General features: G+C 34.2%; 3 protein-coding genes across 5 annotated transcripts; 1 reads left to right on the top strand and 2 right to left on the bottom strand.

The window, feature by feature from the left end:
- Nucleotides 1–1,894: 1,894 nt before the first annotated feature.
- On the top strand, nucleotides 1,895–15,053 carry LOC110620361. Of its 2 annotated transcripts, none has more exons than XM_021764069.2 (8): nucleotides 1,895–2,501; nucleotides 3,136–3,504; nucleotides 3,581–3,840; nucleotides 8,036–8,153; nucleotides 8,339–8,710; nucleotides 8,815–8,946; nucleotides 12,171–12,299; nucleotides 12,421–15,053. In XM_021764069.2, the coding sequence occupies exons 1-8, from the start codon at nucleotides 2,379–2,381 to the stop codon at nucleotides 14,692–14,694; spliced, it is 3,777 nt and encodes a 1,258-aa protein (XP_021619761.1). In that variant the 5' UTR covers nucleotides 1,895–2,378; the 3' UTR covers nucleotides 14,695–15,053. The 2 variants fall into 2 exon arrangements, with proteins under 2 accessions (XP_021619761.1, XP_021619759.1); XM_021764067.2 differs by having other exon boundaries at nucleotides 8,012–8,153.
- Nucleotides 15,054–16,257: 1,204 nt separating this feature from the next.
- Nucleotides 16,258–19,061, bottom strand: LOC110619985. 2 transcript variants are annotated; one of them, XM_021763515.2, is made up of 3 exons: nucleotides 18,804–19,061; nucleotides 17,119–17,920; nucleotides 16,258–16,580 (listed from the first exon to the last, which is right to left on the bottom strand). In XM_021763515.2, the coding sequence occupies exons 2-3, from the start codon at nucleotides 17,729–17,731 to the stop codon at nucleotides 16,375–16,377; spliced, it is 819 nt and encodes a 272-aa protein (XP_021619207.1). In that variant the 5' UTR covers nucleotides 17,732–17,920; nucleotides 18,804–19,061; the 3' UTR covers nucleotides 16,258–16,374. The 2 variants fall into 2 exon arrangements, with proteins under 2 accessions (XP_021619207.1, XP_021619206.1); XM_021763514.2 differs by having other exon boundaries at nucleotides 18,812–19,060.
- A 1,200-nt stretch (nucleotides 19,062–20,261) lies between these two features.
- Nucleotides 20,262–22,875, bottom strand: LOC110620204 (metal tolerance protein 4). The gene is made up of 7 exons (XM_021763834.2): nucleotides 22,561–22,875; nucleotides 22,318–22,487; nucleotides 22,025–22,223; nucleotides 21,694–21,872; nucleotides 21,075–21,225; nucleotides 20,866–20,999; nucleotides 20,262–20,736 (listed from the first exon to the last, which is right to left on the bottom strand). Exons 1-7 carry the CDS (start codon nucleotides 22,769–22,771, stop codon nucleotides 20,557–20,559), a joined length of 1,224 nt encoding a protein of 407 aa, XP_021619526.1. The 5' UTR covers nucleotides 22,772–22,875; the 3' UTR covers nucleotides 20,262–20,556.
- Nucleotides 22,876–23,082: the final 207 nt, after the last annotated feature.

The raw sequence follows: 23,082 nt of genomic DNA, 5'->3' as shown, positions 1-23,082 counted from the left end.
CGAGTAATTCAAATTCACAAAATATATTTAAAAGTATAAATATGTAATTATTTTTATTATATGCATTCGTTATTTATATCCAGTTCAATGAATTAATAATATATCAGTTAAATTTATAATAGACTGCATCTTTAAATTCAAATTAGTAAAATAATGTTGAATTGATGTATATATCTAGCTATAGGTGAGTAATAGTATATGTAGAGAAACATGCAGAGAATTTGGGGAAAAGGAATTTTATAATTTAATTTTTTAATTAAAATTAAATTATATCGAAGGATATATTTATTAATATGTAGAAAATATTTAACTTATATAAACTCTTAACAATATTTATTTCATCTTGTAATATAAAATTTATAACTTCAAAAAATGTGTAATTAGTTAATTTTTAGTTGAAATTATATAAATATATAGATATGAGTAGATAGTCTAGTGGTAAATTTATTTCTTAACCTTAAGGACTAATATTTTCTTTTTCTCTAAGGGGCAATAAAAATTGCATATGATAAATAATTGATGTGTAATTCTATTAATTAGATTATTTTTAAATGATGAGTGTTTGAAATATAAAATTTATTTCACATATATAAACTCAAATTCATTTTAAATTTAGATGGTATATAATTAAATTAATTTTACATTGATTTTATATGATAATATAGAAAATATCACATAGTCTAGTAGTGGAAATTTTATTTTTTAACCTTAAGGACTAACATTTATTTTAATGGGCAATAAAAATTGGGTATTAATAAATTAATTAAATGATTTTTTTTATTGTGTTTTCAAATTCTTTACCATTATTTGAATTTCTTATGTTTTTTATGTTATGCTATGAAAGAATTGCTGGGGATTATTTGTGTTATTTGTTGAAGTATTTAGAATAACAGGAACAATCATTTTTGGAATAAAAAACTCTCGATTACTAGATTTTAGCTTAAAACTCTTAAAAGAAATGGTAAGAGACTCACCTATAAGATTCGTCACCTACAAGCTTCGTCAAACATGGATTACCTTAGTATTTAAGTTTGGTATTATCCTGATAAAGTATAATATATATAAATATATATAAACAGTATGTATTTTATGGACAATTGTTCAAAATGATCAGATAAATTTCTGCTGTGAGGTTCAGGAATTTTTCAAATTTTAGTTTCTTCCTATTCAGTGAAAAATGTTATTTTAAAAAATAAAAGATTGATTTTTAAATGGATTCTAAAGTAATTATCCACACTTTCTTCTCTCAAAAGTTGTCTGTACGAATTTAATCAATTTATTAATAATTGTATAATTTTTTTTTAAAATACTGGTCGAACCTCATTTTAAATTCGCTATGTACTGTATAGTTTATTTGTGCATAGAATAATATTTTATGTTATTAGTAAATATAATTATCTGAATTTTTGAATTAAAAAAAAGTTTTCAATTATGAGTATTTGAAATATAAGCTTTTTTTTGCTTATTCGATAATATAGAACATAACAAAATAATATTATTTCATAATGCAAGAAATAAGAAGTATTAATCTAATATTTGTCAAACACCCCAATATTTTACTGGTAAAAAAACTAAATTTGCTTTTGTATTATACGATAAAAGTAAAAAATGATAAATTTTATTTTTTAATTTAAATTTACTTATTAATTAAATTTTTAAATAAATTATATCGAAAAATTAAAATTTAATATTTTTAAGTAAATTTGAAGTGTAGCCATAAGCTGAGTGTTTTCCAAAATTGTTTTTCTAATGATATTTTTTAAAAAATAAATTGAAGATGAATTATTATATAATGAAATAATAAAAATAAAAATAAAAATAAAAATGTAACAGTAGTCTCTCTCTCTCCATTTTAACCGTCTGTTAGACTGTCACCCAAAGCGCTGCCTCTTATACCAAAATTTTCCATTACCATAAGCATAAGCATATGCATATGCATAAGCCTCCTCTCTAAGGCCCCTCTCTCTCTCTTTCTCTCTCTCTCCTTCTCCATATATATAAGAGAAAACGCAGCACCAAATCTCATCTTCGTCATCCAAAAACCCCAATTCTCTCATCTCTCCTTCGATCTCTTTCTTTTCGTCTCCTCTACAATCCAATCCACTCCTCCCTTGTTTTTCTTCCCTCCAATTCGATCTCATAAATTCTTGTAAACCCACAAGTACGCGATCCATGTGTTTTTAATGAATCCATTTTTGTTCAAATTGAATCACGGTGTCTTTACTCTCTGATTCGATTTATTTTCTTTGAATCGATCGCTTTTTGGATCCGTGTTTAGCTATAAATGAGGGTGTAGAACTGGAAGATTAGATGATGGATGAATCTGTATTAGTGTAATTTTATTTGTTTCTAAAGACAAATTATAAATTAGCAATAAGATGCCAGGAATAGCGCAGAGAAATGAGCAATTCAGTAATGCATCATCGGGCGTTTACTCGCTTTCAGCCAATGGATTCTGGTCAAAGCATCGCGACGATGTTAGCTATAATCAGCTCCAGAAGGTACTACACTCTTCTTCTTTGTGTCTAAATATGAATTGGGATTGAATTGGATTACTGTTTTTCTATATAACTTCTATTTTTTTTTCTTGGGTTTGTTTTGGTAGAGATTGGATCTTGCTTCTCAAGTTATTCTGTGATGATTTTATTTTCTGGCCAGTCCTTGTTGTTTGGGTGTTATTTTAGCGTCTCTCTGTGTTTGGATTATGAGTGTTATGTTCCCCAGATCCACTATAAGACCTTGTTTATGTAATATATGTGCAGTTCATTTGCTATTAGAGTTTATGATTGTGGGGCAGTTACAATTGGGTATAGTTGTATCAGCTTTTTCTGTTATGGATTTGGTGACCGGATAATTTCATATAGAATCCCTGTTGAGGAAATGGCTTTCCAGTGTCTTGCCTGTTTGCTTAGAAGACTAAGTATTAAGGTTTTGATTTCTATGTTTGTTCATTTTAATGACAACCTGATTGAAATGCGGTTACAAAACTTTGCCAATAAAAAAGCGAAGACAATTCTCTCGTTATTCATGTGTGAATGTTTGGTGCATAGACCCAGTATGCATTTACAAGTTTGAGCAAGCTATGTTAATTGAGTTGTGATCAGTTAGTAACAAAATTATGTACTTGTGGCATAGTTCTGGAGTGAGCTGTCACCACAAGCTAGACAGAAGCTTCTGCGGATTGACAAGCAAACCCTGTTTGAGCAAGCTCGTAAGAACATGTACTGTTCCAGATGCAACGGTCTATTACTTGAAGGTTTCTTGCAGATTGTTATGTATGGCAAGTCCTTGCAGCAGGAGGGGGTAGGTGGCCACCTTTCTTGCAACAGAACAGGAGCCTCAAAAAATCAAAGTGATGGAGAATCAAATATGATGAATGGGTGCCAAGATGAAATTCAAGATCCATCTGTCCATCCCTGGGGGGGTCTGACTGCAATACGTGATGGCTCTTTGACACTTTTGAATTGCTATTTATATTCAAAGTCCCTTAAGGATCTCCAAAATGTGAGTGCTGATTAATTTGATTGCCCAAGGACGCTTTTCATTTCTGTTTTAGTAGCTCATTTCTACTTGAAACCAGGTCTTTGACAGCGCACGGGCAAGGGAACGGGAAAGGGAGTTGCTCTATCCTGATGCCTGTGGTGGAGGAGGTCGGGGTTGGATAAGCCAAGGAATGGCAAGCTATGGTAGAGGACATGGAACAAGAGAAACATGTGCACTGCATACTGCAAGGCTTTCTTGTGACACATTAGTTGATTTCTGGTCAGCACTTGGAGAAGAGACTCGACAATCTCTTTTAAGGATGAAGGAAGAGGATTTTATTGAGAGGCTCATGTACAGGTGTGTGCTCGTGCATTTAGCCATTGCTTATCTTTTACATACACCATTTCTTTTAAAAATTGGTTGAATAGGGAAGTACTCAAAGCTAGATGGCCAATCTGCATCTTTTGGAGCGTAAGGCTAATTACTGACAATGGAGATGGTCCATGATGATGCTAGGAAAGGAGAAAACATAATGTAATTTGACAGCATGAAGGACTTAAAATTTTTAATATGGTGTCTAGAGAATGCAGGTCTTTGCTGATCTTCTTTTGAGAATTGTTCATATCTTCTATTTTAGAAGTCTCAGAGTGTGAAATGGTTATGGCTTATTTCATCATCCCAGCCTAGCAATCTCCGTGATAGATAATATCAATAAAATCAAATATCTAGGCAGCATGGGAAGTTAGTGATTATTTTCGTCAGATTAAACTAAAATGGTGGAGAACTATGTGCCACTGGCCTTGTAGTTTTATAGTTTCTTTCTTGGTGAGATATCTTAGCCATTCTGCACCAAAAATGCGGTGTTTGAAGCATTAAGAGACAGTACTAGATAGCTGGAATAACTAAGAAATTTGCAATACTCTAATGGATATGGGACAATCATCCATCATAAGTTTACCTCTACTGAAGGCTATTTTCAAGACATGGTATGATAATTGTGAGAGAAGATAGAAGGAGTAGACTCGCAGTCTTCTTTATGCAAAGAGAGTTGTACACTCAGGCTCTGAGGTGCACTGATCCAGCCATTACGGCACACAATATGAGTCCATGACTTTATCAATCACAGAGCGGTAGTATTTTTCTATCTCTTTAAAAAAGAGATTGATGTTCACTTCCTGCCAGTGGTATAGAATATCATGTCAAATATGTAATGTTTTTCCTTTGGGAAGAGCAACTTCAAAATCCACACTAATAGAACATTTGGCAGTTTGGCACTATTGTTCGCTCAAGAATAAGGCGACTCAGGTTGTATTTTCCATACCCATGAGTATGTGGGGTTTGTGGCTGTTTATATCCACCCATATAAATTTAGTCTATAATTCAAATGGATTGAGGCCATTTTGGCATAATTAAAAAGGAAAAAGGGATAACTAACAATGAGGAAGAAATATGGAAACTTCAGAAAAGCAATGGACTTAAATTTTATGCTTTCCTTTTCATAGATGGTGGTCATGAAAAACTAAATGTCACTCTGAATTCCCTAGACTGGTACCAGAACTGCATTGAAGAAATTGTATTGCTCTTTGATTTCACTAGATAAAAGGTCTTCAAGCGAGTTAAGGAAGAAAACATGTTGGGGAAACAATCATCAAGTTTGCCTCCATAATATCAATTAGCACTGTCTATATTATCATTATCATAGTTTTAGCTATTATGGTGGTCATTTAAGTGAACTCTATATTGAGCAGGATCCTGTGTTAAAGAATTACAACCTTTTAAAACTCGCATGTTAACAAGTTGAAAAATAATGAGAAAGATAAGGTGTGATGATGTAGCATAGGTTGGATAGACATGAAGGATAGAGAATTTTAGAGGGTGAGCAGATGATATATATAACAAAGGACTGAATTGGACTTTAATTTTGTTGTGCGAACAACAGAGATAGTATTTTGTGTTTAAGTTGGGGACTTGAAAAGGAGGGAGGTGGGACAAGGGGAAATTGAGAGAGAGTAAGGATGCACATGGTCCAATGTTAAGACGTGCTTTCCTAGTTTTGTGCACCCAAACCAGGTTCATCTGTGGCACTGTTATAATTGTTAAGGTTATCCTTCAAATGATTTGTCATTCTTGAGCTATGTTTATGTTAGCAAACAAAGGATCTATAGAAGCAACCTATGTTATTTGGACTAAGATATGAGTGTCAAAAATGGATGCATATCCCTATGTCTGACTTGTGAACTTTCTAAATAGAAAATACGAGAATATGGATCTAAGTTTAGATACGGGTGCTTGGATACATTTATATTATATAAAATAAACTATAATAAAAAATATATAAAGTTATATAGTGATAATTATAGTCTAAATAAATAATCAAATATAACCAAGTACATCATCCAAAATGCAACCAAATAACTTTTTTTATATAAATACATGCTTTTCATCTTTAGAGAAAGAAAGAACTATCTATTAACTATGCATGAATGTATCACTCAAGCGTCCGAGTAAATGAATATGTGTCGGACACGGAGTATTAGAGGAAGCAACAGAAGAGATTTAGGAAGAAAAGGTAAGAGTAGAAGATAGAGAGGAGATAGAAAATATTATTTCTTTATAGAATCTGGAATGAGGATATGAGAGAGTCTATGAGATATATAATGTACTCAGTAACTGCTTCTTAACTTATTTAGCTACTAGTTGGTAGCTTCTCAACAACTCAACTTCCCAACTAAAGGTGTGGCTTTTCCTGCCATATTACTGCCATCTCATCTATCCGCACACACACATCAATATTCTTTATTGGACATCTACTTAAATGTACAAGCTATTCTTGTTTCATAAGTGCAGAAATCTATTGAAAATATTTAATGAAATATTTAATAAAGTAGGGAAAAGGATACTTTGGTATCCTGTGCTATAACGTTTTTAGCAATTTAATACCTGTACTTTGACTCGTTGCAAATAATGACATTTACTTTTGCATTGATAGCATTGTAAGGACAAAGTGTTAATAGCGTTAAAGTAGCACCAATGTGGCATGTTGACATCAACACCATTTGATGACATGGTATTGATGTGGCATGTGGCATAATATATATGAACGAAGTCGAGTAGATGTTAGCTCTTCATTAAAAATTTGATGCAAATTGTTGTGTTCTCTGTGTATAATAAGCTGAAAATATATGTCATGAATTGTACTATAACAATTTTAGCATTTAATACCTGTACTTTGACTTGTTGCAAATAATGACATTTTCTTTTGCATTGATAGCATCATAAGAACAAAGTGTTAATAGCATTAAAGTAGCACCAATGTGGCATGTTGACATCAACACCATTTGATGATATGTTGCTGATGTGGCATGGTGGCATAATAATATAATATATATGAATGAATTCAGTTGATGTCAGCTCCACAATAGAAATTTGATGCAAATTGTTTTGTGTTATTTGAGTATAAGAAGCTGAAAATATATGTCATGAATTGTTTAAAAAAAACACAAAGCTCAAGCTTGAAATGCAGAAAATTTTGAGAATGCATGGGAAAAATTAAGAAAGAGAGGAAAGTATGGTGGAGAGGGAAAGATGTAGGGGACATATATATATATATATATATATATGAGAGAGAGAGAGAGAGAGAGAGAGAGAGAGGCATGGGACTCACTTTATCTCTCTCTCCTCTCATGTCTCTCTCCCTTCCTCTCCTAATTTTTATCTATTAAATTAGCCAAAGTGAAAGAGAGAGAGAGAGAGAGGGGGGGGGGTGGTTGATAAGCAATAGGAGAAAGAGGGAGAGAGTTTTATAAACTTTTTTTTTTATCTCGCTCTCCCTCTCTCCCTCCCCCCCCCCTCCCATTTATGTCTCTCTCCATCTCTCTATCTCCCCATACTTCCCTCCTTTTCTTAATTTTTCCATTTATTTTTAAATTTTAATCTTGTTAGCATTAAGGATTGGACTTTGTTTTTTTGGCAATTCAGAATATCTATTTTAAACTTTTTGTTTAAGGGCCATATGATGACTAGCTTCAAAATTGCTGATAGGGTGAGGCCTTACATGCTCATATGAGCACTATCTTTTCAACCATTGCATGGGGATGGGTGTACATGAAAATGATACTTTCATCCATCTCTATGCATTTTATAATAATTGATATGCCATACTTCGCCATTAATACTTTTCCTTTACAGTCTAACAGTGCAAATGTATGTAACACACTGTAGGACAGGATACTGAAGTGTGCCCTTTCACAACAAAGTATTGCTATGAAAAAGAAATTTCAGTGTTATGCTCGTTAGTCCTTTTGTGGTTTGCTTTTTTACAACTTTGCATTCTGGTGTGAAATTTGTGCGTTTTTCTCATGAAAAATTTAGATACCTAAAGTTTACTCGGTTATATCTGAAACTGGTTACAGCAGCTTTTTCTTTACTCCTATTTGTGTACTGATAATTATCATGCTGCATGTTCCTTTCAGGATTTTGTGTTAAATTATGCTTCTTTTCTTCAATAAAATATGTCTTCTTGCCTCAGGTTTGACAGCAAAAGATTTTGCAGAGATTGTAGAAGGAATGTTATTCGGGAGTTCAAGGAGCTGAAGGAGCTCAAGCGCATGCGGCGGGAACCTCGTTGCACCAGTTGGTTTTGTGTTGCAGATACAGCTTTCCAATATGAGGTGCTTCTTTCATTTTCTAAATCTCTGGGGTTTTGAGTTGCTGAAGAGTGAAGATATAATTATCACAAGAGAATTATCAACCATGTTATTGGTTTTATTACTAGCTCATATAGTAATGAGCATTTGGCAAAAATTCATTGCAGCTATGATTGGCGTTATGCATCTTTTCTTTACTATTTCTGCAGGTGTCTGATGACACAATTCAGGCTGACTGGCGCCAAACCTTTGCTGATACTGTTGGATCATATCATCACTTTGAATGGGCAGTTGGAACAGGAGAAGGAAAATCTGACATTCTTGAGTTTGAAAATGTAGGCATGAACGGAAGTGTTCAAGTTCATGGCCTAGATCTTGGTGGTTTAACAGCATGTTTTATCACCCTGAGGGCTTGGAAATTAGATGGCCGCTGTACTGAGCTTTCTGTAAAGGCTCATGCATTAAGGGGTCAACAATGTGTGCATGGCAGGCTTGTTGTAGGTGATGGATTTGTTACAATTACCAGAGGGGAAAGCATCAGAAGATTTTTTGAACATGCTGAAGAGGCAGAGGAAGACGAGGTAGTTCAGATTTAATTATACCCATTTTCTCGAGTCAAATGTTTTTCTCAAATAATCCTTTGTTATTGCAGTTAATTTGTTATATTTATGTTTTCTACATCTAGGATGATGATTCCATGGACAAGGATGGAAGTGAGCTGGATGGAGAATGCTCCCGTCCCCAAAAGCATGCGAAGAGTCCTGAACTTGCTCGAGAATTTCTTCTAGATGCTGCAACTGTTATTTTCAAGGAACAGGCAAGTTTCCTAGTTTTGCAATATGCTTACTCTTCTTTCTGATTTCTAGTTAAAAAATTATTAATAAATTGTTCAGAGCTGTCATTACCTGTATGGAGCTTTTGAACCCAAAATGTGCATATGACGGCTTCTAGCATTGGGAGAGTATGTGGTAAGTTGCGTAAGGGAAAGATTCCCAGTTAAAAATGTTGACGGAAAGGACTATTATTAGCAGTTGTGTAGCCTTTATGTTGCTTTTCCAATGCGGAAAAAGCAATAATAATTGGCATTACGCCTGTAATTGTCGTCTTGATTGATAAGTTGCAAAAAAAATATTTTCTCTGTAAGTTCAGCAAGAGGAATGCAGAGTCAAAGAATGAAAAATAACGGGTAAATTCTACATAATGAGTAGGGTGGGGTGCAAGTATAAGATAGTAAAGTAACCCAAAAGCAGAAAATAGAGAGAAAGAGCCCTATAAAAAGAATTGGCAGAAGAAGAAAAGAGATGAGAAAGGAGAGACAGAGAGAAGACCAAGAGCCAGAGATCGAGAAGAAATGTATTTTGTTATTGATCATTAAATGAATCTTCATAGGTAGGTGTTTCTGTTTCTATACAACTATTAACTGTTTCCAACTTCTAAAACTCTTTTCTCTAACTACTGAACTAGTTTCCACCAAACAAACTTTTGAAATACTTTTCCTTCCAAAATAACTATGCTCCTAATCCTCCTGTATGTGATACTACCCCATACTATGGGTGCATTCTTGTCCCAAAGGATGCTCAAACTCTGCTGGAAGTTGGTCCATCAAATGAGACCTGGGAAACTTGCTGGTGATCATCTTTTGCAGCAACATGGGAAGTCATTTGGTAAACAGACAGCTGCACCAAGGGCAAGATTTTCTTCCTCCATCTTCTCCTCATTTCAAACTCAACTCTCTTTGAACAGTAAATGATTGCAGTATCTCAAGGATCACATTTTCTTCATATTTCTTCTCCTAATTTCAAACTCTTTTTTTTTAGTTTTCGTTTGATTACATGATCTCAGCTCAAATAAACTACCACCAAGATCTCAATACTTCTCTTCTTCATAGTTTCCATATTTACTTCTTTAATCAGAACATTTTCAGCAAGAGAAACATTCTTCTTGTTTCCTGATAATTTCTCTATGATTTTGTTGTTCCATAAACACCTGATACCCTGTTAATGAGTTGCTGAATACCAGGAGCAAGAGTATCCAGCACTCTTTCCTTTGAGAAAGAAAAATTGGGTATTTCAGCTTCAGTGTGTTTTAAGGATTTTTTTATCACAACTCAAATTAAGAGTTTCATCCACTGTTATCAGTAACCAATATTTCCTTCCATGCGGAATCAATTGTAAATTGCCCTAGAAGAACCTTCACATCAGTGATTGATGACTCCTTTGTTTCCTCTTATTCTTGTGCTATGCTCAATTCCAGTGTATCTTCATTAGAAAGATATGCAACAGTTTCTATTTTCTTTTCATTTTTTATGAAACCCTCTGGAATGGGATTTCAGCTCCAAATCTTGAGAATATCTTTGGATTTCAGTTCAGCCCTTCTAACAACTTATCCAATTTCTTTCATTTTGGATACAACAACTCCTCTGTGTTCTTTTAATCTTTTGTCAACAATTTGCGGCATTCCTTGAAGAACCCTTCGGTTCCAAGATTGTACTTACATGAATAAAATATTTCAAGAATGGAGTTTCAGTAGAAGAGAAGGAAGTAGTCTTTTAGCAGACTGGAAACAAGGACATATAAGTGAAACCAGACCTGAAATGCCCTTCAAAACAGAGAAATAAGGAGAGAGAGAGAGAGAGAGAGAGAAATAGTTGAAAAAAGAAGCAGAAGCAGAGAAGATTTAGAGAGAAGTGGATAAGAAAGAAAGAAAGAAAATTCTTTGTATTGATTCTTGGAAATTCACAAATAGGGAAGAAGAAGAAGAAGATAATAAAGAAAGAAAGAAGATAGGACAGAAGAATAGATTCAAGAACTTCTAGAAAAATGAAAAGAGATCTGGAAAGCGGAATTGGAATTCAGGGAAGAGATTTCAAAGGAAAATCAAGAAAAGAAGGAAGAAGACCAGAAAATAAACCTGAGCACAGGAAAGGAAAGAGAAATGGAAGAGAGGAAGAAGATAGATCAGAGAAAGAAGAACAGAAGAGAGAATGAAGAAGAATGGGTGAAAAGAACAGCTTCAAGAATGAAAACCCTGAAATTTGGGGCCCGCCATGCACTGAGCCATATTTTCAACTCCTCTTAAGCAGATTTGAACAGTGCCCAATGAAAATGAAGCTCTGATTCCAACCGTCATCTATCACTTCTGTAACAGTAACCCAAAACCATATAACAGAGGGAGAGAGAGCACTAGAAAGAATCTGGAGAAGAAAAGAGACGAGAAAGGAGAGATAGAGAGAAGAGAAAGAACCAGAAAACAAGAGAAGAAGTATATTTTGTTATTGATCATTGAATGAATCTCTACAGGTGGGCATTTCTGTTTTTATACAACTCAGTAACTGTTTCCACCATCTGTAACTGCTGCTCTAATTACTGAAGTACCTCTCCCTCCAAACTAACTATTGAATTACTTTTCCCTCCAAAATAACTATCCTCCTAATCCTCCTGTATGGGACATAGGGGAAGGTCAAAGAGATTGTTCTTGCAATGACATAGATAGAATTACTGAAGGAATGTGATTGATAGGTTCTCTAATTTACGAGTCCTTTTTAAATTGGAGGGAAGATGTTCTTTTCTTAATTAATTGTAAGCTTACCTTTTCAAATTGGAGAGAAGATGTTTCTTTTCTAAATTAATTATAAGCTTAGACATGTAATAGGGCCATTCTCTTATTTGACTATGTAATAAATTGATTTCTTAGGAGCTCCTTTGATAACTGCACTCTGATATCTGCATTCGTTTTGGCATTGACAATAAAAACTGGAGCTCTATTTGAAGAAATCTAGTTTCAGGACAAACTCATAGCCACTTGTTCCAATAATCTCCTCTCAGGCCCTCACCCCTTTTCTCTATCTCCCTCGTCATCACCCTCCTTAGTATAAATAGTTGTAATAAAATCTTATCTAATATTGATTTGCTAAAAAGATGATGAATAGCTGGCATCATAGTGTAGATTCTGTTGCAATGTGTACAAGAATCAATCCCATATTAGTATATTTGAATTGAATATTCAATTTCCTTGACTTATTCCATTTCATACATTTTTCAGGTTGAAAAGGCTTTCAGAGAAGGAACTGCACGCCAAAATGCACACAGTATCTTTGTTTGCCTTGCATTAAAACTTTTGGAAGAGCGTGTTCATGTTGCATGCAAAGAAATTATCACATTGGAAAAACAGGTATTACTACATGAAATTTAGGTTAAGATTTCAGTTTGAGTTGTAAATCAAAACCAAGGAGTTTTTCATTTTCTTTTTTTAGGAAAAATATATGAACTTATAGCATTTTTTTTTCTCGCAGATGAAACTTCTTGAAGAAGAGGAAAAGGAAAAGCGGGAAGAAGAAGAACGCAAGGAGAGAAGAAGAACAAAAGAAAGAGAGAAAAAGCTCCGAAGAAAGGAGAGGTTAAAAGGAAAGGAAAGGGATAAAGAAAAGAAGTGCTCTGAATCAAATGATTCTCTTGAAGTCTCAAAGGATGAAACATCAGCAAGTGTTGACGAGGATCCTGATAATGCTGTCAGCAATAGGGATACGGTTAGTGAAACTGGTGACATTTCTATATCCAGGCCTGGATTTCCTAATATTCAAGAACAATTCTCAAATGGTTATGCCACTTCCGCAATGCAAGACGGCTCCTGTGGTAGTCCTGATGGAGAGGTCACTATTGTGAAAGATGGGATGGGCTCTTTTATGATTGAACAATCAAAATTTTCTCGTCGGAGATTGAAATTTCGGAAAGAAGTTCCACTAGATCCCTCTGTGAAGTGGTGTGATGGACGCCGACTTGCAAATGTTTCAGAAAATGGGGCTATGGTTAGCAGATCTGAGTCAAGACATTACAGTGATAATTTTGAGACTCCTTCAAGGGGTTTAAATGGGTTGAATAGGCAGTCAAGGATAAACGGTCAGAAGCCTAATGTTCGAAATTGTGGCCTTAAGTTCAATGAGAAGTTTCATTCTCTTAACAACAGGATGAATGATAAATATGACTATCATTCTTGCAGCTGTCACCAAAACAATGAATATAGGGTGAAGGTTGAACCACATGTTTCTGCAGCAAGAATCGCCCGAGATTGCAAATCTGTTGGTAAGGCAGAATCTACGGTGGACATGTCCAAGCAATTTTATCGTGGGAACAAGTATGGGCAAATAGATTACATGCGTGAAGGTTGTGTAAGACCCAAAAGCAAAATCATCACAGCAAACAATTCTTCTAGCAGAGATTTGCTTCATTCTAAGAAAGTTTGGGAGCCTACGGAATCACACAGAAAGTATGCTCGTAGCAACTCAGATTGTGATGTTACCTTGAAGTCATCTAATTTGAAGGCTGAAGAATTAGAACCTGATAGAAATGTTAACTGTAGTGTTGATAACTGTTCTAGTGAAGTTACAGGAAATTTTGGTGAAACTGATCATGAGGAGAATCATACAGGGAAATCAGGAAACCCTAATAAAGGTTGCCAGAATGGACAAAATGTGGAAGTGAATCAGGAAACTCCTTATGAGGAAGTTGGTTCATGTCTTGCAAAGAACTCTGGCTCAAGTGGGACTTCTGATCCTAGTATATGCAGTGGTTCAAATTCTGATAACTGTTCATCATGCCTCAGCGAGGGAGATAGTAATACAGCCTCTTCGAGCCATGGAAATCTGGAATGCTCATCCACATCAGATTCAGAAGATACCAGTCAACAATCAGAAGGAAGAGAAACCTCACTATGTCAAAATAGTTTCTCCAATTCTCATGAGGTGGGAATGGAAAGTATGAGTGGAGGGGGGGAATTTAGAGGCAGGAAACTGTTTGGCCTTCCACCTGATGGTCTGAGAATGAATGCTTTGGGAAATCTATCAACAAAAATTGTGCAAAGTACTGATAGTGGAATACCAACTGTTAATGTAGGTTCTCAACATCAAGGCATCTTTCCACCTATGCAAAACCAAAATTTACAATTTCCTGTCTTTCAAGCTCCTTCACTGAATTACTACCATCAAAATCCAGTTGCTTGGCCAGCTGCTCCGCCTAGTGGATTAATGCCCTTTCCCCACACTAACCACTATCTATATGCTGGCCCTCTTAGCTATGGTTTAAATGGAAACTCACGTTTATGCATGCAGTATAGTCCTGTTCAGCAATTGGCAACTCCCATTTTTAATCCTGGTCCGGTACCAGTTTATCAGCCAGTTGGCAAACCAAATGGCTTGAACTCAGAGGAGCAACTGAAGATGCGTGCAGTGCAGGAAGCTTTAAATGACACTAAGGCAGAGAAGGCGGCATTGGCAGGATCACATGCAATAGAAGTGCTTCCAAATAGAGAAGGTAGAAAAGTTGATAATTCTGCCAAATTGCATGTGAATAACACCAGCTTTTCCTTGTTCCATTTTGGTGGGCCTGTAGCTCTATCAACAGGATGTAAACCAGATCCTTTGCCTTCAAAAGATGGAATTGTTGGAGATATTTCTTCGAAAGTTTTAGCAGATGAAGTTGAAAATGATGCTGCTTGCAATAAGAAAGAGGCTACTGTGGAAGAATACAATTTATTTGCGGCAAGCAATGGCATAAGATTTTCGATCTTCTAATATATTAATGAGAAGGCGTGTGGTGGCTGTTTGCTGAGTGCAGTCCTTATCTTATTTGCTATTGGAAGTTTGAGTACTTGGAAGCCAGTACACAATAATCTTCCTCTGAGAAAGTGCAATTTTAGCTATTAGTTTCTTCGGTTGATTGATAACAAATTTGTCCCTTATCTTTTTTTTTTTTTTTTTTTTTTTTTTTTTTAATATTCAATGTAGAGAGAGAGAGAGAGAGAGGGAGAAAGGTTGGAAGAGTGGTATAATGCTTGAGTTTTCTGTACGAGGTCAGCTTTTTTTTTTCCCCCCTTTTTTAAATTTCTTTTTATTAATGGAGCATTTGTTGGTATAAGTTTTTTTTTCTCTTCTACTCGGTGTTGGAACAGAAAATGCATTCAATTCTGGACTCCTATCTAAAAGTGATCATCCACATTGAGTGGAAACTCTGGCAGTTGGGAAATCAGTTCCCTCCATTAATTCAAACAAATTGAAATAATTATAGTTTCAGACAGTTGGAGTTTTGAATGTGTAGGAAAGGGATAAGAGGGTTCTGTTTCAGAACTGGTCTTCATTGTATCCTGGAGGAGATTCTAAGCATCTCCAGGAAAAAAAGAAAACATTGTGGCAATGATTTCTGATCTTGAGGATAATGGAGTATGGTGGATTCAAAAGCATTGAATATGTGAATGATGGGACTGCTCCAGACAAGGGAAACCCATCTACTACACAATTGAAAGGAACTGGAAGAGTTTGAATTCTCACCAACGTTTATCATGTTTCCTAAAGTTAAAGAGACGCAGAGGTTTATTAGAATGATACGAGTGATCTGCATGGCACTCCCAACTATAGGAGGAAAGAAATATTTTGTGAAGTTAATTGACTATTCTTTTTTATTTTTTCTAGATTTTTTTATTTTGAAAAGATGAAGCTCTGGAGAGGTTTTGTTTTTTTTTTTTTAATTCTAAGATAAGGAGTCATTGAAAGGCTAAAGATTACAGAATAAGGTCCATGGCTAAACAGGAAAGCTCTACAATAGCAAAGGGTCTCAAAGGTCCAGAAAGAGAAAAGCCCAAAGCTTTGCAAACCTTAAGGCCCAAACCCGTGGATCCATATCCAACCAGGCAAAGCTTACAGAAAACGCCATCTCTCTCCTCTGGATTTCCGCCCACCATAGCCGATCAAGATACAGAGTCGGAACCTATAAAACTGAGTTGAATTGCATTGTGAATCATATATCAAATGACCAAGCACGAAGGGAGGAAGTGAATATCATAGTCCAAGTTGTTTTGAGTCCATAGGCATCGTACATCGAGTTACTGCACCGTGCACACCACAATACAATGGCAATGCTTTCTAGTTCCGACTTGAGTCAAGGTTTTGCCGAAAAGCTTTATTTATTTATTTATATATTTTTTTAAAAGTAAAAGATCAGGGTCGAGGAGACTTAAATTTAGATGAATCAAGTAATCGATATGTCTTTCTCCACTGAACCAAATCAGATTATGCCCAAATTAGATTAAGCTCAAAGAAGCTCCGTTAATAATAAACCAACTGCATGACACCTTCTGAGTAGAACAGTTCAAAAACTAAAAGTCAAAAGCTACACAATTATCTGAATTCAAACTTTTAATCAATTCCTTTCACATTTTAATGTAACATTGAAATCTTCACAACAAAAATTTTGCAAAACTAATTTTTAGCTCCAGAAAACCGTAAAACAGCTAGATATAATCCTGAGTCGTCCACAAATTCAACCATCTCGAAACAATTATCAGATGCAACCTTCTGCAGTGTCATCTTGTCAGGCAATTCAGATACTAAAACATCTTGATGTTGTTTCCTTTGCTGCTCTAACACTTCTCTCCCTTGGGGATGGCTTATCACCACTCTTGCACCTATACAATCAATAGGCAGAAGTAAAAACCTCCAACAGGTATTCAAACTTTTTATTCATAGTTATTAAAGCCCTCAAGGCGCACTAAAATGCAAAAGAGTCTTGCGACCTAGGAATGCAAGTGAGGCGCAAACAATAAAATTTAATTAAAAAAGGGATTTTAGAAAGCCAAGAAAAGGACCTAAATAACATGTTAATATTTCTTCTTTTCTTTTAAAGACATATATGGCATATAATCAAGAAATATGTTACTTAAATAGCATATGGTCTTCTCAAAAAAAAAAAAAATAAAGGAAACGTTGAGAGGTTAAATTTATTCTATTTGGCCTGATATAATGTCATTCTGGATATTGTCCTAGAGGAAGGTAGTGCAATGAACTTATTAGGAGTGATATATAAATCTAGTATAAATTTTACCTCAAAACCAAATATAACTAAATAAGGTTACCTGTTACCCCCATAATATATTACCACATTTAACCTCATACTAAACGTATCCCGAAAAGAAGATTAGTCAAATCAATGGCTTTCTCAATTACCTGGTGAGCAACATTTTGCAAGCGTTCCAAAAACTTGGTCAAGTGTAAAGGGCAACGCTGGCAGAAAATAGAGAAATACAACATCCAAAGGAGCCCACTTTTCTGGCACATGAATCAGCTCCCCTTGCCAACACTTAACCTTGTCATATTTTTCTTTGATGCAAGCCAATAGAAAAAGTGAATCATGGACAACAAGCAAAAGACTGCAGGTTGATGTATCAACCAACTGATCTACAAATTCTTCTGAACCAACTGAAACCAAAACCCTTGAAGTCTCTTCAATCCCTCCTGCAGAAATTATCTGGGCAATCTTTTGTTTATGCTCTTCTTTGGGATTTAATTCGTCAAAATCAAGAAATGACCAATCTTTTTCCACAAAATCTTCAAAGTTGATTACAGATACTGGTCCCTCATCTGAAGGAACCATAGCACCAATTGCTGGCTGGTGAGCACATAAACAACAATGTGAATTGGATGGATATGAGCGGGAAACAGAAGACTTGAAATGAACATGATGACCGATCGAGTACTGAGGTTGTAACTGATGACGACGTGACGACAGGCGGGAAGGCAACCGAAGGATGAGGGACAAAGGCAATAAAACAGAATTCATTGGAGAAACTATTACTCTCCAAATATAAGTATCTCTAGTTTAAGATGAGCAGTTCCGATCTTTTTATGATACTTCAAAAATGAGGGAAAAAAGGGTATTTCTGTTGAAGTTCTCTGGAATAACTTAGTTCATCATCTTTGTTCTGTCCATAGATCCTTCTGGACTGAACATGTCCTTTAGTCGTATGTCCTGTCAAAAACAAAGTATTGAAGTCAAAACTTTGATGTTAAAGTGGATAAAAGAACAAAAGAGAAGTGAGAAACAACACTATGGCCAGTAACTAGGATGGCAATAAGTCGGTACCTCCAAAACTGAACGTATCCAAACTCAAAAATCCATATAGAAAGCCTAATGCATATAGTATATATACTACAAGAACATGTCCTAAACTCAATTAAAATTTGACCATTACAATCCATAACCATCCCAAATTCAATTGTCATTGACTGCATAATACTCAAACCCTTTGACATTTGTATTTTTGCTGGAACTTAAAAAAAAGTGTAAGGGATCTATACCCAAAACCTAATCCAGAAAATTGGGAACACATTTCACCTTTTTTTTTCAAAAAAAGAAAAAAGAATTTATTCTACATCATAGGTAAGATCCAAACTATAATTCATACTGCAAAATATGTTCACTGTACAGTTCCATTAAAATGATTTGAACTGATAAAGATTCAGAAATTGAAAAAAATCTAAGAAATCCGGATGATTTCCAGTTCATAACAAGTAAATTGCTTCAAACACTTTCTAATAGCTAAGCAACGGCATGGAAATGACTTACCGTTTTCTTATCAATAATTAATATAGAGCTCTATGTTTGAAATTCCTCTTTTAGAATTTGCAAACACAGTCTCATCATCCTGAAAACAGAACTGACGCTTACAATGAACGACATAGCCAATGTCAAGAAACCCCACAGCAATACAATCTCAACAAAGTGAAAAACTGTTTAGATGATACTAATGAGCGAAAAAATCGATAATTCACATCTTAACACAAACACACACACACACACACACACACACAGAGAGAGAGAGAGAGAGAGAGAGAGAAAGGAGTTTGGTCACCATTGTACCGAAACAGCTGAGACCAGAGAGAGGGTCTGAGGTAGCTGGACTGCCACCGGAAGCCTGGAAGAGAGAAGCTACTGCTGGCCGGAGGTTCTTTGTGTTGGCGATTGAACAAAGAGGATAGCTTGAAAAGAATTGATGCCAGAGAACAAAGAGGGAGAGTCGATTGAGGCAGAGGCCGAGAAATCGAGAGAGAGAAGCGAAAAGGGAGCAGTTGGCTAAGACCGCGGCCTCCCTCCTTACTACTTGCAACTTGGAGATTAGTAGCATTAGAATCAAAACGCAGAGTTTTAGCTAACTGATTGTTTGTAAAAATAGAACCCTTTTAATTTTAAATTGTGTAACATGTAACTACTTATTTTCTTAAGATTCAGAGATAAATGTAGAGATTAAACAATTACAAATTTATAAACATTACATATATATATATATTCCACATAATTACAGCATTTTTTAATCTGAATAAAAAAAATTATGTAATATACAAGCAGTTCTATATAAATATTCGCAATACATAATCAATTAAACTAATATTGTATAGATGGAATTAGTATAAAAATTTGAAATTTTAGTTATAATTATAACTAAATATAAAAGCTTAGTCTTTTTATTTTCAATTGACCAAATTATTTTAAGAGTTAGATTACAGTTGCAATAAATTCCAGCAATGGAAGATGTTATTAACATTTCTATTTGCCAAAAGAATTGTTTGATTTTTCTTGTATAATATGATATTTAATATACATTTACACATTGTTCATTACTATGTACAAAAGCTTTTTTTCTTTTGAAAATTAAAATTTTGTGCTATTTACATAAAAAATTTAAAATTTTTTATTATTTTATAATTTAATTTAAAATTTTAAAAATTGATAAAATTATTTAAAATTGTAATGTTATAATTATATTTAAATTTAAAATTTAAATTGAGAAGAGTATGTCAGTAATAAAATAATGTAAAATGTTTTATTATATTTATATGCTACGTAAATAAATATTATTAATTTAAAAAATTTAAAATTTTTAACTAATTACAATTTATATTTAAAACTTTAAAATTAATATAATTCAATTCAAAATTTCTAAATTTATTATCTATAACCAATATATTCTTAAAATCTTATTATTATACTTTATTTCTATCTATTTGATTAAAAAATCATGATTTATTTTTATTTTTTAATTTCTACTTTTTTAATTTTTTTAAATTTTAATATGATATTTATGCTTGTGTTTTTAAGTGCTGAATTTTACTATTGAGCAGAAAAAAAAAATTAGCAGCATAACTATAGATAATAAGACAACAATTTCTTTTTTTTTTTATTACATTGATATAATTTTTTATAAGGAATATAGTGAATTTTATTATGATGAACTTCTGATAAAATATTTAGAAAGTAAATAACTAATAAATATAAAATCTATTTCAATTTCCATTGAAACTAATGGCAAATTAAAATAGAGCAATTTAAAGCAATTATACTTCAAAACATTGAAATTTAACAAGGCAGAAGCAATCAGACTACAAACAAAGCAACAGAACAACCCAACTGCAGTCCTTACAATTTTCAAACCCAAAAATCTTTCTTGATTCAACTCTGATTTCTCTTAATTGAGATAATCAAATTTTGATTCTCAATCCAATTTGCATCCTCTAATGCCAAAAAAGAAAGGGGATTATTTCTTCCAAATAAATTATTATGGTTGACAGAAAGCAGGAAGATGCACAATGCTTAAAAAAAATTCAAAATCAATCAAGGTTATTGGGGAGCTTATTAAGAACAGAATGCTCTGGTTTGTGGTTGCACTCGTAATCAAGATGAACAAATGCCCTTTCGACGTGGGGAAGTTCTTCGATCTTTATCTGCAATGACTCTCCAATATAATGGGCTTCCTTGAGTGGCAAATCTTCTGGCAGTTCAATATCAATCTGCAGCAAAGAAGTTCACAATCATACCCCCATTAGTAGTTTGAGCCGAACCGAAAACGAAGGTTCAACTAAACAAGCTAAACCAGAAGAGAAAAATAAATGAAGTTGCAGACTTGTTGATCAACTAACCTCAACAAAATAAAGAACTCCAAAGGTATATGCGCGAACTGTGTCTACTCGTTTGATTTTAGGATGGTGCCTAAGGACTAGATATGTAAGTTTTTGCAGGAACTCAGGAGGAGCTGACTGTCCAACTAGGGAAACTGACACACAAACAATTAAATTTAACTTGCAGTTCTTGAGCATGAAAAAGGAATAATATTTTTGACGAAATTAACCTGCATTTTCCAGTACAGTTCCAGACCAATTTAAAATTGTATAAATAGCAAGGAAGAGGGCACCAGTTGGATCAATCCACCAATAAAACTTATCACCAAGAACAGCAGCTACCAAGCCAATTACATTGGTTACCACGTCGAAATAATGATCCTAGCAAAACAACAAATCACAGCAGAACATGTGAAAATTCATCTGCATATTAAAAAATACAAAAACTTGAAGATGGTTTGGCTTAAGTAACAGAAACAAGTACATTATTAAGGAAAAAATAATAGAAAAAACTCTCACAGCTCACAACAAAAAATATCACATGACTGACACATGGCTTAGCTGTGATACTCAATGAACAACCATGGACTCGACTGTGCAATTCTTCTTCAGAATCCTCTCGGGATTCTCTTTTTCTTTCACTCTACCTAAAGGATGACCCCAAGTGATCCTCTTATAGGCACTCAACACAGTAGCTTCTAAAAACAAATCCTATATGATCTTAGTCTACAAAGATAATCTTCTTAAACAAGGTACAACTAAAATTCTACTTGGTCATGAATTTCAACTTCACAAACACTAGTACCAAATGAATATGAGCTGTAAAATTTCATATCTCGTCAAACTAACTTTTGCATATGCGCGGACGATTTCGTTCCCTGAACTTCTACAGTAAAGCCATAAGATAAGTTTAACTCCGGTAGCCGTCAACATGATTGCATACAACCAGGTCAATTGCTCTGAATTCATCTTATCAGAAGGTTTATTTTCAATCAGCTGTTCCACTGCCTGGATCAGCACTTGGAACCCTGCATTGCACATTTCATATTAACCATATTCATATTTTTACCTTATAATAATTTTCATTTACTTTTAACCAACATATTTAAAATAGATCTTTAATCATCAGAAGTTGTATATCAGCAACATGAAACAGACAAGGATCAGAACATAATCATACCAAGAGTAGCCATTACAGCAGCGAAGATGATGATTCCAACAGGCTGCACTCTCAATTTTCCAATGGGGTATTTATAAATATTAATGCTTTTCATTGACAAGTGTGTGAACCATAGAATACCACCAGCCATTAGATCCAGTAAAGAATCAAGTGTTGATGCTGCAATAGCTAAAGATCCACTCTTTACAGTAGCATATATCTGAAAATATGTTCAATTTTCAGCATGTATTATATGTGTAAGAATAAAAATTAATTAATTAAATAAAAAGAAAAAAGAGAAAGCAGATGATGACCTTGAAAGCAAGCAACAAGATATTTGCCCAATTAGAAATGTTCATTGCTCTTTCATGTTTGAGCTGTTCTTGATTTTCCTGCGCTTCATTAATGTCTTGAGATTGTAGACTATCAACTTCCTCAAATGATTTTAAGGTTGCAAATTGTTTTTCATAGTATTCCTTCTCTCCTAGTATCCAAAAAAAAAAAAATATAAAAATTTAAAAAAAGGGGAAAATTCATTAGAGCAGAAGAAGAGATACCTTGAACAAAGCCCTTGGTTTTGGAAAGGTCAAGATTGAAAGGGCTCTCAGGATCAAGGCCAGCTCGAACTTTGTCTGGCAAATTGGAGATGAAATCACATTTTAGATGAGAGACGGAGTTACGGCGTCGTATTGATCCTGTTTCCTTCTGGTGGTTTGCATGTTTAGCTTCACTAGACAACAATGGCGTTTCCACACCACCTTCTTCCATATCCTCTCTCTCCCTCTCTCTCTCTTAAAACCTCAAAACCAGCATTTGAACATGGAAACTCTTTTGATAATTCCTTCTAATACCTTCATTTACAGCAAAAAATAAAAAAAAATAAAAGTTCAAGTCAACTGCTTCTTATTAAAAGCTTCGATTTTTCACCAGCTGTCGCCCGTAAAGCCTAACATCTTTGACCATCTCCACTTGTCCATTGCAAGTGTCGATCTTAGTTTGTTAATTTTATATTAGTATTTATGTAAAATTATTTATAATATATAATGAATAAATAAATTTATATATAAATATTTAATCTA

The sequence above is a fragment of the Manihot esculenta genome, chromosome 8 (assembly GCF_001659605.2).
Source record: "Manihot esculenta cultivar AM560-2 chromosome 8, M.esculenta_v8, whole genome shotgun sequence".
NCBI lineage: Eukaryota > Viridiplantae > Streptophyta > Magnoliopsida > Malpighiales > Euphorbiaceae > Manihot > Manihot esculenta.
This window is presented reverse-complemented; position numbering and strand designations above follow the sequence as displayed.